Source organism: Athalia rosae, chromosome 3 (assembly GCF_917208135.1).
Source record: "Athalia rosae chromosome 3, iyAthRosa1.1, whole genome shotgun sequence".
Classification (NCBI taxonomy): domain Eukaryota; kingdom Metazoa; phylum Arthropoda; class Insecta; order Hymenoptera; family Athaliidae; genus Athalia; species Athalia rosae.
The window spans coordinates 7,239,829-7,254,734 of record NC_064028.1 but is presented as its reverse complement, the minus strand read 5'-3'; the positions used below and the strand labels follow the sequence as shown (position 1 = coordinate 7,254,734).

General features: G+C 38.0%; 1 protein-coding gene across 4 annotated transcripts in view; it reads left to right on the top strand.

Annotated features, from left to right (window-relative positions):
• LOC105689960 (trafficking kinesin-binding protein milt) overlaps positions 1 to 14,906 on the top strand; it is a 44,800-nt gene that overhangs the window by 11,408 nt on the left and 18,486 nt on the right. For 2 of the 4 annotated variants that reach the window (XM_012407364.4, XM_012407368.4), the window contains 2 exons: positions 1,636 to 1,740; positions 3,068 to 3,172. In XM_012407364.4, coding sequence (XP_012262787.2) covers positions 1,636 to 1,740; positions 3,068 to 3,172 — 210 coding nt within the window. Of the gene's footprint in view, positions 1 to 178; positions 198 to 1,635; positions 1,741 to 3,067; positions 3,173 to 10,985; positions 11,279 to 14,906 lie in introns of those variants that run through there. The other 2 variants (XM_012407369.4, XM_012407365.4) reach the window with 2 other exon arrangements.

Sequence of the window (14,906 nt, the reverse complement as noted above, 5' to 3'; positions counted from 1 at the left end):
ATTTAATCGGTTAAAATATCGATTGGATTACGATTAATTTTTCCAACCCCTCAATCTGGACCCTCGTAAGATCATTTCGATTCAACGAACTGAGGTGAATTATTGTGGAGGCGAATCTGATTGGCGTTATTTCGCGTCAGATGATGCAATTGACGCATGGTGAACTCAAATCGCAAGATACTTTGCCATGACCGCAGGTCAGTGAATTAAAAAAAATCCTTATGCTGTAATAAGTTTTTTGAAGTTGGTCTTCGACGAATGAGACACGGGTAGCCGTAAAAGTGCGAATTATCACCTACGTCCCGAATCCGAAGCGGTTTTCTGAAAAATTGTCATGTTCGCCACAGTTTTATCATGTCATAGGTAGCGCATCTGTAACTTGAAATTGGAAGTAGGCGGTGTGGTACGTTGTCGAAAAGTACACCGTTGAATAATCTATGGAATGAATCAAGGCGCGGTCGAAACTATGTAAAAAATGAAAGAACTTGCTTCATATCAGCTAGCCCATGTTGCAGTGCACGTAAGGTGAAGAAGTGAAGGGAGGTGCTCCTTAGTTAAAAGAAAACCTTGACATTTGCTCTCGTTGCTGCTTTCGTACATTGAGATTCAGCATGTTAAAGAAAGATGCACCACAGCTCGAAATTTGACTTTGACTAAACTTTTTCAACTAAATTACAACGCGTAGATTGACGAATGAAAAACAAATTTCCAATCCCTTGATGTCTTTCAAATTCGAATCCCGTTAATTCAATTATCATCGCACAGCTGTTTTTTTTTTTTTTTTTTCCTAACAAATTGCTGTCTACATTCGTATACGAATATATGTATTTATAGACAGTATCCCCGTGCAGTGCAGGTTGCGCGTATGACGTACAGTGAAACCGTATGAAATAACAACTTCGTTCTAATTTGATCGTAACTTTATACCACTACCACCCCCTATTGTATGTGTAGATTGCATAGTTCGCATATAGGTATACGTAGCGTAGGTAACGTATAGCGTGTAAAACCGGATCGTATTTATAAAGTACAATGCACCTTATACCTGGTCAGGTTTCCATTGTAACATCATATGTATAGGCCCAGCTGCTATATAAGTCATATATTATCAGGTATGACTCTTTTTTGCAACACTTTACCGCTAACCCGCATCACCTGTGGTATATAGTACAACTAAACGTGTTATCTCGTAACCCACATATGCTTTGACTAATTCATGAAACCTTAATTTCAAATAATCATTTAATCACTTGAAATTGGATGTGAGTGAAAAATTATAGGTAAAAATAAAGAGTAAAAATTTATTCAACGAGATCTTGGTTGGTCGCAGCGAGGGTAAGAAAAATGTGGTCCACGATCTTCTGGTTCTTGACCCTGGATTATTCATTTATTCGTTTTCCTCAGAGAAATCTTACGGCGCACCACATTATTATACGCACTTGTTTTCAGAGGGAGATTTTGCATGTTGCCAATTTTTACTTTACCCGCGGTAACTGCTGCAGCTGTAAATGGAGGAGATAATTCCGTGTGCATATTTTAAGTATAGATATAATACGTGTACTCTGGACGTACTAGGTATATGTATATGTTGTGCAGCGGGAGTCGCTACAACGGGATGCTGTTTGTATGTTGCAGAGGTATGCAGTGGCGGGGAACTTCCGGAGGTAGAGATCATTAGCTTACTAGAAGAACAGATTCCCAGGTACCGTCTTCGCGCCGACACTCTTACGCAGTTCCAAGGTGAGTTTTTCTCATTTTTATCTATTCATTTTTCATTTTCTCTTCGTTTTTCTCGGACAACTTTTTCATTCCTTATTCAAAAAATCGCGTCAGAAGTTCTCGATGGACACGTGAACGCAATCGGTACAACCGATGTGTCAATTGCTCGCGAACCTTCTTTCCCTCTCTTATTTTTTTTTCGTCGAAAAGTATCTTGGAAAAAATTCTTCCGGCTTGATCGCTATAGATATACGTGTCTTCGAACTGTGAACCGATCAACCGCTTACGCGACTTTGAACATTGATTGTAACTCGAGCGTGCAAATTTTTTCATCGAGTATATTCTACATGATTGAATACGCAAACGGATTGTACAGGGGGTATTCAGGCGGTCAGTTGTAATGAAATATTTTTTTATAAGAATATTGTGATCGAAAATATAACCTTGATGTCAGCCTGATTTTACTTTTATCATTGATGGGATGTGATAAAATGAACGAACATATACAGGAGTTGTATTTGATGGTTTTCTTTAAACAAATAATTTAGTTTCGTTGATTTTGCGAGGATATGATTATCGCTGGGGTATTGTAGAGTTTCTCTTTTTCTATACGTGATTTTATAATTTCGATAATTTTCCAGTTGACAAATTTTATACATCCACTCGCGAACGTACGAATAGAGGTACCCCTTTACTTCCGGTATCTTCAATAACGTATGAGAAAATATTTAGGAGATTGTATAGGAATATAACGACCAATAATTTGTATCAACTTTCATATGTGAAATTATTATTTACGGAGGGCGTTACATATATAGTTCGACGATTTCTCATCCGTACGCACGAATCTATCCGGTCGGTTTTATAAATGCATTCGAAAAAAATGGATTTTTGTTTGATTTTTAAACTACTAAGATGTTGAATAAATAAAATTACGGGATATTCGTATGTGACCATCAACTTCACATAATGTCACGTGTGCACCGTATTATATGTATCTCACGTACATACATACTTACCATTTACCTTTGAACCGCACCTTCGCGTGCAGGTTGTATAACCACACCCTGCGATTTTGAGTCACAATGACACGCGTGTGTCGTAATACGATACGCTTATATTTTCGACCCTGAATTAGGAAATAGTTCAATGGGGTGCAGCGGACTACGAGATATAATATTACCCATCATGCATACGGTTATATGCATACTGACGATGAAACGAAAGAATAAATTTACTCATCCTCGAGGGGAGAATTTTAATTTCACCGAAATTAATTAATATTTATACAGATGAGTCGTGCGTTTGAAAATTGTGGGGTACAGAAAATTTTCAATTTTTCACACAGGTTACGAAAACGCTGACTGGTTCATCCCGACACCAGCATTGAAAGTAGACGACGTTGATTTACAGTTATCCCCGGATCAGATACGGGAGACGCTAAACTACTTCAGTGAGTATTTCAACCAATTTTTATAAATTTGAAGAATCAGTATATCTTTTAGCGAGTTTCTGACATGAAGCTGAACTGTGCGGCTCAAGTAATATCAATCCGAATTCCCCGTGAACTTTGTTGTGTTGGTACTTGAATTTTATTTGTTGTCTGTTGTATTATAATTTCTCGTTTATATGCTTGAGGAATTTCTTGAATTTGTTTGATGAATTGATCCATCTAGCGAAATCATCGAGTTATCGTCTCAATTTTTCGCTTTCCGGAGCAGAAAAATTAAAAAAAACCTCGATGAGAAAAATTCGTGGCTCAATTTTCTCAACGGATTCGTGTTTCTGTAATCAAAATACGTAAGAAAAGTGCCCTACAATCGATTTTAAAAATACTTCATTTTTGGCCCAAACATCGAAAAAATCCAAAGGGGTACCCCTTGGAATTTTTTTCGATTTGGGGCTAAAAACTGAATATACAAAAAAAAATTATTTTCTAGGGTAATCTTATGTATTTTGATGTCAGGAATCCGAAACTAAAGCCAAATTGATCTATCTGTAAAATTATTCGAGTTATCGCCATTTTTTTGCTCTGAAAAGTAAAAAAAATTACGATATCTCGATTAGTTTTATTCCCAGCCTAATTCAGTCGACGGATTCATGTTTCCGAGGATTGATTAGACACACATACAGCTGTCTCGTTCATATATAATAACGGGAACAATATATCCTTCGTACATCATGTAATAATATTTCGTTTCAACTTCTCAAGGTAAGTGCAGACAATTTTATGTTCACCTCAAATATTCTACGCCAGATAATACGGGTGGAAAATTATCTGTACATATTTCGTGACACACGGAACAGCTATCGCATATGTACGTAATGATCGTGATCATTCGTTATTTTCTATGAAATTTTTTTTTTTTTTTTTCACAAAAGAAATGAATAATCGACCAACGGAAAATACCTATTACCTACACCACAAGCTTTGCAACGGAACAATCTGGTCTTCGAGTTATGTAATTTTTTACTTTATATGTACTTACGGTAAAAGCGATATATATATATATATATATATATATATACTAATTTGCTTCGCTTGTCAACAATAAATAAGATACATGATCTATTTTTTTTATTAGTATATCCCTGCAGCTTGCGCGCGTCTAATTAAACGTTCATCGATATTATATCTGCGATAAAATTTATAGATTGGCGGCGAATGAAATAAAACTTTTGATAGGTGCGTGATGATTACATGTACGATTTTTGCAGTATACATCACGCATACGGGCACACTTTTTTTGATATTTCTACTTTTTATGCATGTGGTACGATTTACATTTGTATATTAGAGATAAATTTTGTCGACAAAAAAGATATTCTAATCATCGTCGAAGATCTGATTTCGTGATAATTAAATTCTACATAATTCGTCGGACGTATATGCAGCAACAAAGATGGTATTTCTGTGAATGGGTTTTTCGATCTCATCCGATATTTCTTTAATCTCGACAGACCGATCTTCGATGTACGTTGTTTTAACGATTCGATTGATGTAAGGGATTTAACAAATAACCTGTAATGTCATAGGTCTCAAACAGTATTGTCAAGTACATAAAAGAATCCATATATTCATTAGCACCGCCAAGACTATGTATAAGTACAATGTACATACGTGTTATCCCTATGTGAATCTAATCGCGAATTACTCGAATTCCCCGAAGCCTTTCGCTAACGTAAAAATGCAAAGTGTATTACGAGATTTAATTAAACCCGCGTACACTGAAAGAATCGAATAACCCTTTTTTCTCATAGACAAAAAAGTATAATTGACAACAAAAAAAAAAAAAAACTAAACCAAATCACACCCCGCAACCGATTTGGATTTCGATTCGGTCAAATTCGGTTCCTTTTATCATACTAAATTTAAATACGAACTTCGGATCTCGTGCGGATTCTAAATGAGCCTCCACAACATTTTTTCTCTCTTCTTTTTCTTCTCGTAAGTTTATATTAGCTTATAATTCTAACTTGTGTATATGCGTCACTCTATTTAGCAATTGGCACATGAGAGAGTGTTGGAATTTAGCAGCGAAGTTTATACACCTGATGCATCGTTCGTTGCACGGTATTTGTTCTTTCTTTCATTCCTTCTATCTTGATATTACCTATTTGTGCTTCCTAGGCTTCCTAGGCTCCACCGCGCAAATTCTCCCTGCCTTTTCTGTGCACTGCAGTGTATTGTACGAATGTAAAACATGATTTAACGTTCGCTCTTGTAATATTTATGCTCAATAGCACAAATTAACGCGTGTGGAAAATATATATAAACTATTATAACTGTTGGTAATATTGTAATGTAAAGTATAATAATTAATATTGCAAAAATGTTATTAAATATTTGTGTCAAAGTGAAAATCCGTATCGCATGTATAATATTCTATGTATTAGAAAAAAGGAAAGAACAAAAAAACTTTCCGTTCTCTCTCACGCTAAGCTGAAGTTATGGAATCGAGGTTATTCGATTATGATTTTTTCAACGAAAGTTTTTTTTTTTTTCCTCCATAAAATATCATCACTCGTTGAATTTATTCCATTCATAATGTACCTGAAGATGAATTGGTTCTTTTTTCTGCTTCATCGGCATCTCCAAGAAAAGCGTTCGTTATACAAATTTGAAACGAGTTTATCGACTCGGTGTCCCTGAGAAAAGATGCTAACTGCAGGTGATGCTGCGAATCTGTTGACGCAATTCCGTAGGAGAGCTCGTTACTTCGACGTCCTAAAAATTTTTAATACCAAAAAACCACGACTGACTTCTTCTAACGCAGCGAATGTTTGATCTAGTTGTCATCACCTGCACTTGACACCTCGTAAACTTGCGAACGAAAACGAGCTGGTGATGTCGATCTTCCGCAAAGTTTAATTATACAATTCTTACTGTGAAAAAAATTTTTCAAATCGCTCGTTGAAAAAAATTCATTCCTCATTCGTCTTTCCACCGTTGTCTCGAGCTTTAGTTCGCTCCACATATGTAATAATTACGATTAGGTACAACCCAGTTCGCTAATTCGATCGCTCACGCGAAGCCCTTTCGTTGGTGTTCCTGTATGTAAATCGTGAAACGAGGTAGGTACATATCGAATATGTTGTGCAAACGTTGTCCTTATGTGGCCGATGCAGAATATGTAACACTCGATTCAACCTAGATATCGTAAAACCTCGCGATACCATTCAATGTAGATCGCGAATAGGTATGTAATTCCTTACGCAAGATCTGCGGGAAGACTGCAATTTTTAAATCGTGCAACTCAGCAGATAAAATTCTCCCGATCATGTAAGAACAAAAATGTCCGCCGCGTCCGCGTAACGTGAACATTTTTCTGATTTTTCTATTCGCACGTACACGTAACACAAACGGTCTCTGCATATCCTACATATAGGTTCTCGTGACGTCAACGAACGTCTTCTTTACTCCTCTTGAAAAAAATATTTACCGAAGAATATTTGTACGTGAATTATTAGAAGCTACTCCGCAGACCCTGCGGTCCGCGCGTCTGCTAGAAGATTTTTTTAGACGTTTTACTTTCGTGTACGCTCGACGCGAAGCGAACGTGAGATCACGGACGAAAAGCGCGTCCAGGTCCAGACGATGAAGCTATGAGTAGTCCTTAACTATTCCGAGATTTTAGCGTGCGCAAATAGACACCGGAATATCAGCTGCTAACGATTTTCAATCGAACTGCAGATCAGCCTTGATCATTTCCTGATCGACAACTCGTTGGTATTTAAAATAAAAAAAAAAAAGTGGCGCTTGAACCAGCGATTTACGCGATATGTGGTATGCGATCATTTGATACGGTTACCGTATAATATTCTTCCCGCACCTAGGAAAGGCGATCAACCGCGACGATCGACAATGTGCAGTTTTTATCGACTAAGAATTCCTCGCCACTCCATCTCGACGCTATCCCGACTTTCGTGCACTGACTCGTACTCACGATGTCAAACGATGTTCCGCAATAATTTTTTTACCTATTTTTTTCTTATTTTACAAAGAATAGAACCAAAGTATAATTAACGCTGATTGAACCTGCTTTAATTAACATCGCCGATCCCTTACTCGGGATAATTAATTTGCATGGTAAAGAGTAAATTGTTAGTTAGCTATGGAAAGGACTGCGACTACCGAGATGGAATGAATGAGGAATATAAGCTCTCTTTCATCGCTCTAACCATTTAAACTCTTTGGGATTACACGGTGCGGCTTTAACACCATATTATTGTACATTTGAAAGTTCATCGTCTCACGAACATTTACATTACTTATTTATCTACTTATTTTTTTTTTCCCCCCCTCCCCCTTCTCATCTAATCGTGTATGCATTTATTGTACACGTAATGACGCTCGTCTAATCTCTCGAGTATACCGTTACATTGTTGTGCCCGTAGCTGTGATCGGATCTAATTAGAGCAACCAAACTACCCGTACTGCAGGTACCGTAATACTTATACGCGACTACTTCTGGATAATTATTGCACGCGTAATATTATGGGATCCTTTGCGGAGTACCGCGTTACGTCGATACTCGAGTCTCACAGCGAAATAATAGAATACGATACGACGATATGCGACGATCCGCAAGCTCCTGGAGTTCGTTGATTCGAAGATCGGAAATTTCTCCGAGATATTTAACCCAATGGCGATGCGGTCTGAGCGCGGACGCGGAGCGCGGAACAACGAGGTCACGGGTCAGAGGTCAAAGTTGAGAGGAGCTCGAAAGATCCTTGCAATCATATCCATCGTTTATTACCTGCCGATGTACTAACTTCTGCGAAGCTAGATGTGTACAAGGTATTATACAGGAGAAGATGCACACGTACTATGGACTGTTGGCCGCGTTCCAATCGGTGGGCAAATTGGCTAATGCCGGTATATTAGAGATATTATGAGGCGTGCACGGTATGAAAGAATTGCAACAATCATGTAAACGTCTGTGGGTACGATATAGCAAAAATTTTTCTCCATGAGTTTACAGCTCGTTTGATTCGAAAATTGCAACACCGTCTTCGATGGGGAAGATTAAAATTTGGCGAGCGAACCACTCCGTTGACGCAACCCCACGAATTTAAGACGGCGATTTGCACCGCCGTGAACTTGAAGACGTTTTAATTACTCTTGTGTGTGCCATTTACGTGAAGAGCAAACGGTGGTAAATTTTTATCATTATAATGATGGACGACGGTGGGTATTATTCAGAGTGTAAATTGAGGCGAGAGAGTACGTTCTATTTTATTTTATTTTATTTTTCTCTTCCTCTTCAATTACAAGTGGTATAATTTTCGGTTTTCTCTGCATTGCACGTGGAAACGATATCGTGACGTTTTCGGCCTATTGTTTATTGTGTAACTCGTGCGGGACATGACAGTGAAGTGACAGTGTGTATAGTTTTTTTATTTTTTTTTATTTTTTTTCATAAAAATTCAACAACGAAGCCACTTTGTTCGCCTTGATACGTTGAAAATACAAGGTACGGGATGGGAATTCTCCCATGCAGTTTCGCTAAAATTCTTCGCGTTACATACGTGTATTATTAAAGCGTATAACTCGACCCGACTTTATGACCATGGAAAACTCATTCTCGCCACGTATATGTATACGATCCATAAACGAATATCCCGGGGTGAAACCCATTTCCATACAATAGAAAGACTTTGTTTCACAGTAACCGAATGCCATCTGAATTATATTCTCTCTTTCGAGATCAAAATTACTTTCGGCTCTCGTATAGCGCATGTGCGTATACGGAATTAGTAACGGGAAAACGAGCTGCTACAAATAACTCGCTAAATGATCTCCAACTTTTTTTTTCGATTTTTTCGTGTATCTACTCAATTAATTTCTATCCACCTGTCATTTTTGATTCTGTTCGTTTTTTGGTTCCTTTTTGGCTTTTTCTTTCGAACAGCTTTCGCTCGTCAAGTTCAACGTCTTCTCGTCTTTCATGTTTTTAAATAATATACACCTATACGGAGACCTTGAGGCTAGATAATTATTTTTTACATTCATTAACAGTGCTTTATAAATTCGATATCTGCACGATATAGATTTTCGATAAATATCAAGTTATTATATTCAGTATTCATCATCGGCGGAACCGGTATGCTAATTTTTTCAAAAGAAAGAGTTAATTAAGAAACAATGCGAAAAATGATATGGACGTGTACGATGCATAAGTAAAACGTTCCGCGATGAACTCGATGAATATAGTATATCTATTATGCATGAATAATTTGAATCCTTCATTTCGCCAGACTATATAAAATACCTCATATGGACGGATACCCGCTTATCATTCAGATTCTGAAAGATTTTTCAAGCTTTCCCGCCGCGTGAGGTCAGCCGCGTAGTACACGGACTCGTGTATATTTATACACTCGGATCTATGCGGGGCGTGGATATGCGTCGGCGATACAGAGGATGCGATATTAGGACAGAGAAAGGGGGAAAATAAAGAGTTTCCGGTGATCAATCAAAGCTGAAAATGCTCGAGATATTTCAGTCCGACGATATCCCATCGATCTGCATGGGTATGCTGAAAATATAAATTTCTCATCGTGAAATTTGCGGTTGACTTTTTTTTTTTTTTTTTATCAATTGCGGATTCCGCTGCCAAATTACATATCTACGAGATGCTGGTGTAATTTTCGAAGAGTCCCCTTAATCTCATCTGTATTAAGTCGAAATTGGAGAGTGAATATCTAAAAATCCGCAGTGTGTTTACAGGCGGGGGTTGAAAATCTCTGCAAGGGAGAAACTAGGGGGTAAGAATCGTCGCAACGCGACGCGAGTACAAGTTTGCCAAAATATAACTGATACACGCGTACGATCTGTATCACAATTTACAAACTGCCGTGAAATCTCCATAGCCATCGATCGACAATCCCTGATCACATTTCATTCGGATTCGACGATGAGCTTTGTTTTTCATTCCGCAAGCCGACTCCGGGATAAATTAACCGAAATAGACGAAAGACAATTAAAGAAATCGCCAATTTATTTCGACAGACGTATTCAAGTGTCCAGTCAAACTCTAATTACGGTTTATACACGTGATCCCGCGTCATATGAACTCCTCTTAACACCTTGTTTGTGAATTTGTAAAGTAAATCTGATCTACCGCAACTACGATCCGAACTGTAGTACAAAAATAATAAGCGATTATCGTCGTATCGTCGTCTCGCGAATGGTCGGCATATATGAAGCAATTAGCGAGAATTCTATTAGTATGCCTGCGGCTAGCGATCGTGCGGTTTCAATTTCGCCTTTCCTTTCCTCGCGATTCATGGATCATGTGTCTCCTGTTAAATGTTGCCGAAAGATAAAACACCTGCGCCAATTGTTATGCGTGAATTATAGCGTGGACGAAAACCAGAGATGACTTTTTAGCATCTCCCGAGTTTATACGGATCGGAGTAAAGACGACTCTGGTTACAAAATGAGTTGGATGAAGATTAGAAATACGGTTTAACGATAAGACGCGACGCGGTATCGATCCGATAATTGAAGATAAGCGTAGCTCGAGCGAGTGACTTTACCGCTCTAGCTTCTTTCCTTCTTTCTAGTATCTCCCGCGTTATCACGTATGCATTTTCAAACGCACACGTAGAAAAGGTATTCGGGTACGCGTATCTATGTGGGTTACGTTACATGTAACTCTGCTGGATCAGTTGAAAGCTCAGCGTCGTGGCGGCGTTCGCGGCGTCGGGTTTGCGGGCGTCTCTCCAGCTCAACGACATTTTGGTATCGCGGCTCTCAGTTCTCTTTTCGTATCGGCGTCGCGCGAACCTCGCGGCGATCGACGTCGTCCCCCTGAACCCGCTCGTGTAAAATAATACGGAAAACGATCGAGGTGCACATCCACTTTTGATAACGATTGGAGAAAGTGGGGCGCGCGAGTGTCGGATTCAAATTTTTCGAACATCCAAAGTCCGAGATTCGAAATAATCGCGCGTGCTGATTCGTCAATTTTTGAATCGTCGATAGTGCGTTCGTCGTTTGTTTTTTTCTTCTTCCATTCTATCGGTTATTGTGCGAATCACAGGACGTCACGTGAGTGTGAAATAATAATCTTCGAAATTCGAATAAATTCGCGGGAATATTTATAATTCGAATAGAAAAATTTTGTCTGCTATCACGGAGCTCGCCGTTTCCGAATTAACATTTCAGCATTTCGAAATGAAAATTCCGAAGGAAAAATGTTGAAGAAATTCGAGTACACTCGTCGCACGCGGCCGTAACCCGAGCTTCGATGAGCGAAATTTTGCGGTTTAACGCGCGTGGCATTGCTCGATCTTTTGAGCAAAGATATCCGCCTACCGGATCCAGCTAATTCGAATAGTAGTCGTCGCGTAGTAGGCTCAACCTCTGCAAAGCCGCTTTTAGTTGACGCACCGTGTGCGGTGGAATGCGACTGTGGAAGCGAAGCGGTTGACACCCCAGCCAACCAAAGCTAATACCGAACCGACGATGTAGAAACGTCGGCAGAGTATTGGTTACACATATTACACGTCCACACTAAATGCTATGCGTTAAACCAAACTTAAGTACAAAGCTCACTTATTATTAGAGCGATTCACTTACCTACATGATCTATACTTAAACTCCGATCGATCCGCGATCCGTCTTAATTTCCATCCCCCAATCCGAGCGAATTACTCGTACCGCGTTGTAGAGTAGCTTTTACGACAATTATTTATTCATTCATTTCTTTTGTTGATAATTACGATGCGCTTACGGAAGTGAAATGCGCGCCTATACATTCGAAGGAATACTGGTGTATAAGATAAATACTAAACAGCTGATTTATCACGTATAACTATTGCAGTATATTGTTTCACATATAATTATTATTGCTTTATTCGTATCTATAAGTATTTAGCGATATCGTGAGCAATGTCTACACGCTTGTCTTATAAAATATCGTTGTAACTGCAGCGGTTGTAACTACTCGAATAGAATCGACTGGCCGTGACGGAATGCTATACGCGTTCTAAGATTACATAACTAATATTACAACCTCGTACGTATTATAACTCCAGACTTCGCAAAAATTTCCTAAAATTCCAAGTTTGATATCAAGAGAATCGTATCGACGAGTTTCTTTATAAATTTTCGTTTCTTTGAACAAATATAAAATATTTTTGGTGAAAATACCTCAACTCTTCTGGACACGTTTTACATCATTTTGGCGTTAAAAGCGTGCAAACACAGCTTAACATTATGTACACGCGTAAATGTCCTATGTGGATACGTAAACGCGGTGGGTCAAATGTCGGCAGCGCCTCGTGTCGCTAAAATTTTGTCAGAGGTTTGAACCGCGATCGATCGATTCATTCATTTCACAAGGTATACTACATACCTACTAACCATACCTTTTTCGCGCGTCCTTCGTTTTAACGACAAATATATATGTATGTATAGGTGTACGTACTCAGTCATGAAACGCATTTATTTGAACGGATATAATTATCATGGCGAAATAATTAAGAGAATGAGCGATACTCTTTTTATCTTCATCGGTATTTTCTGGAAAGTGATACTTTTGCAAGTATTCGCATATACGTGTGTGCTAAAGTTCGTTTATCAACGATGAGAATTGTAATTTATATTTCGATTGTTCGTCTAATACTGCTATTAATATGGGTATACCAGACTATGTACAATTGCAGCAGTTGATTCGCGATAATCGCGTCGCCGGATTAATTGATCGATTGATTAAAATTATTGATATGACGCAAAGGTGTATATGTATATTCGTCGTTATAACTCGCGTACAGCTGGCTAATTCTTGCACGGCTTTGACTTATAGTCGTAGAAAAAGAAAAAATTTGAAATTAAAAAACTCTTACTAATTGCACAGTTCTAATATATCTGGGTTAATGTGTGCAACGAACTAGAAATATGTATTTTTTTTTTTTGCATTTTTCACGTTTCTTTCGCGTATGCCCAAATTTTCAAAAATATTAAAAATACGGGTTAACGATTCTAACGGAATCAACGAAATAAATTTATAGCTCGAACTACCGTATCTACTTTTTTCGTGTTCATATTTCATTTATTTATTTATTTATTTATTTATTTATACTTTTTTTCTTTTTTGCAAAATATTTTTCATCGGATTCCACGTAAGATTTGCATAACTATCATTATCATAGTTACACGAGAAAGTACACGTGGTATAACGTCTCGGTTTTGTTACTCGGAAGTTTTATTAGTCAGAGACAGCCTTCTATATATCTATTCTTACAACTTTTTTTTTATTCGTTTAATTTTATTCATCTTCAATACTCTTTTGAAGTGCATCAGCGTCACTTTCTTGACTCATCGTCACCGCGACGTCGCTTGTACATACACACGTTGGTACCGATACGAAAGGAAAAAAACAGCCGCTACTAATAAAGAAAATTTATAATTCAGCATGCGTGCGGAGATGAGTACCGTACACCGGTCGGTGTTAGATGGAGTGAAACATGAAAAGTTTGAAAAGTTCGCCTGTGGTATACACAGGCTATGGTTTATAATTGTAAATGTATGGATAGTAAAATTATTGCGAAAACGCGAGTCGAATTGGAGATAAAATTCCTGCTTTATCTGCATACAAAGTTTGAAAAGCTATAAATAATTAACTCTGAAACTATTCTACTTTTTTTTTTTTTTTTATACGGCCACTCGAAGGACGCGATGAATTATCTATGCAAAGTTCATAGTAAAATACAACGGCGTTAATTCTCTAGGAATAAATACGTACCCTCCTGGGATATTTGAGTAGTTATATGAGGAAAACGCGAATTGAGTCAAGGAGAGAAAAAAATTCTAATGATATCTCTAATTCGGATAGGAATGTACATTCAAACAATTTTGATATTATTAGCTATCTCGTTGATTTTACACCTTATATTATTTATATTCTTCATCTGGTCTACAACGTAACACTCCAGTTGTTTTCAATGGAGTTATTTTTTCTACTCGTTCGTTCGCGACTCGCTCCAATAACCTCCTCTTCTCCAATTAGTTTGGTGAGGTCAGACCCATCATCGAATATCGTCGGACTTTTAGACATCTGTGATAATTGAACGTCGATAATTACGACACCTGATCGTGCGGTTTTTTTGCCTTTTTTTTCTTTTTCTTTTTTTCTTTTTAATTATCCAATTTATTCTTCAAGGGCTTCGATGTGCCTTCGTGTAACCCTGAAATTGCACTTTTCAGTCTTTATGGCTTGCATCATGCAACGCGGTGTAGTTATTATCAATACGTGCATCACGTTACGCTTTATCGACGTATTTGTATAAAGTTGCACTCCCGATGACTTAATTCCGAAGCGTGACGGACATTTGATTCCTTTTAATCATCCACGCGAAGCCTTAAATGTATTTCCTTCGTTTTGTTTCGACTTTGGTGGAAAGAGATGAAAAAAAAACCATCATCTTCACCGGTGTAATATACCTATTATAATCGAACTTCACGCGGTCTGTGAAATTATATCCTCAGTCATCCGATACAGTATCGCGCTATTGTAACGAAAGAGAGGTTTCAACTTCCAATAGACGGTCGATTATCGTCGATTTAAACGCGTTATTTCACCGCGATTATCAAATTACTGTATACCGTCTTCATTTTCGAGAATACATTCGAGAACATAGCTGTTTTCCTTTCTTTTTCCGTTCGATTATGTGCA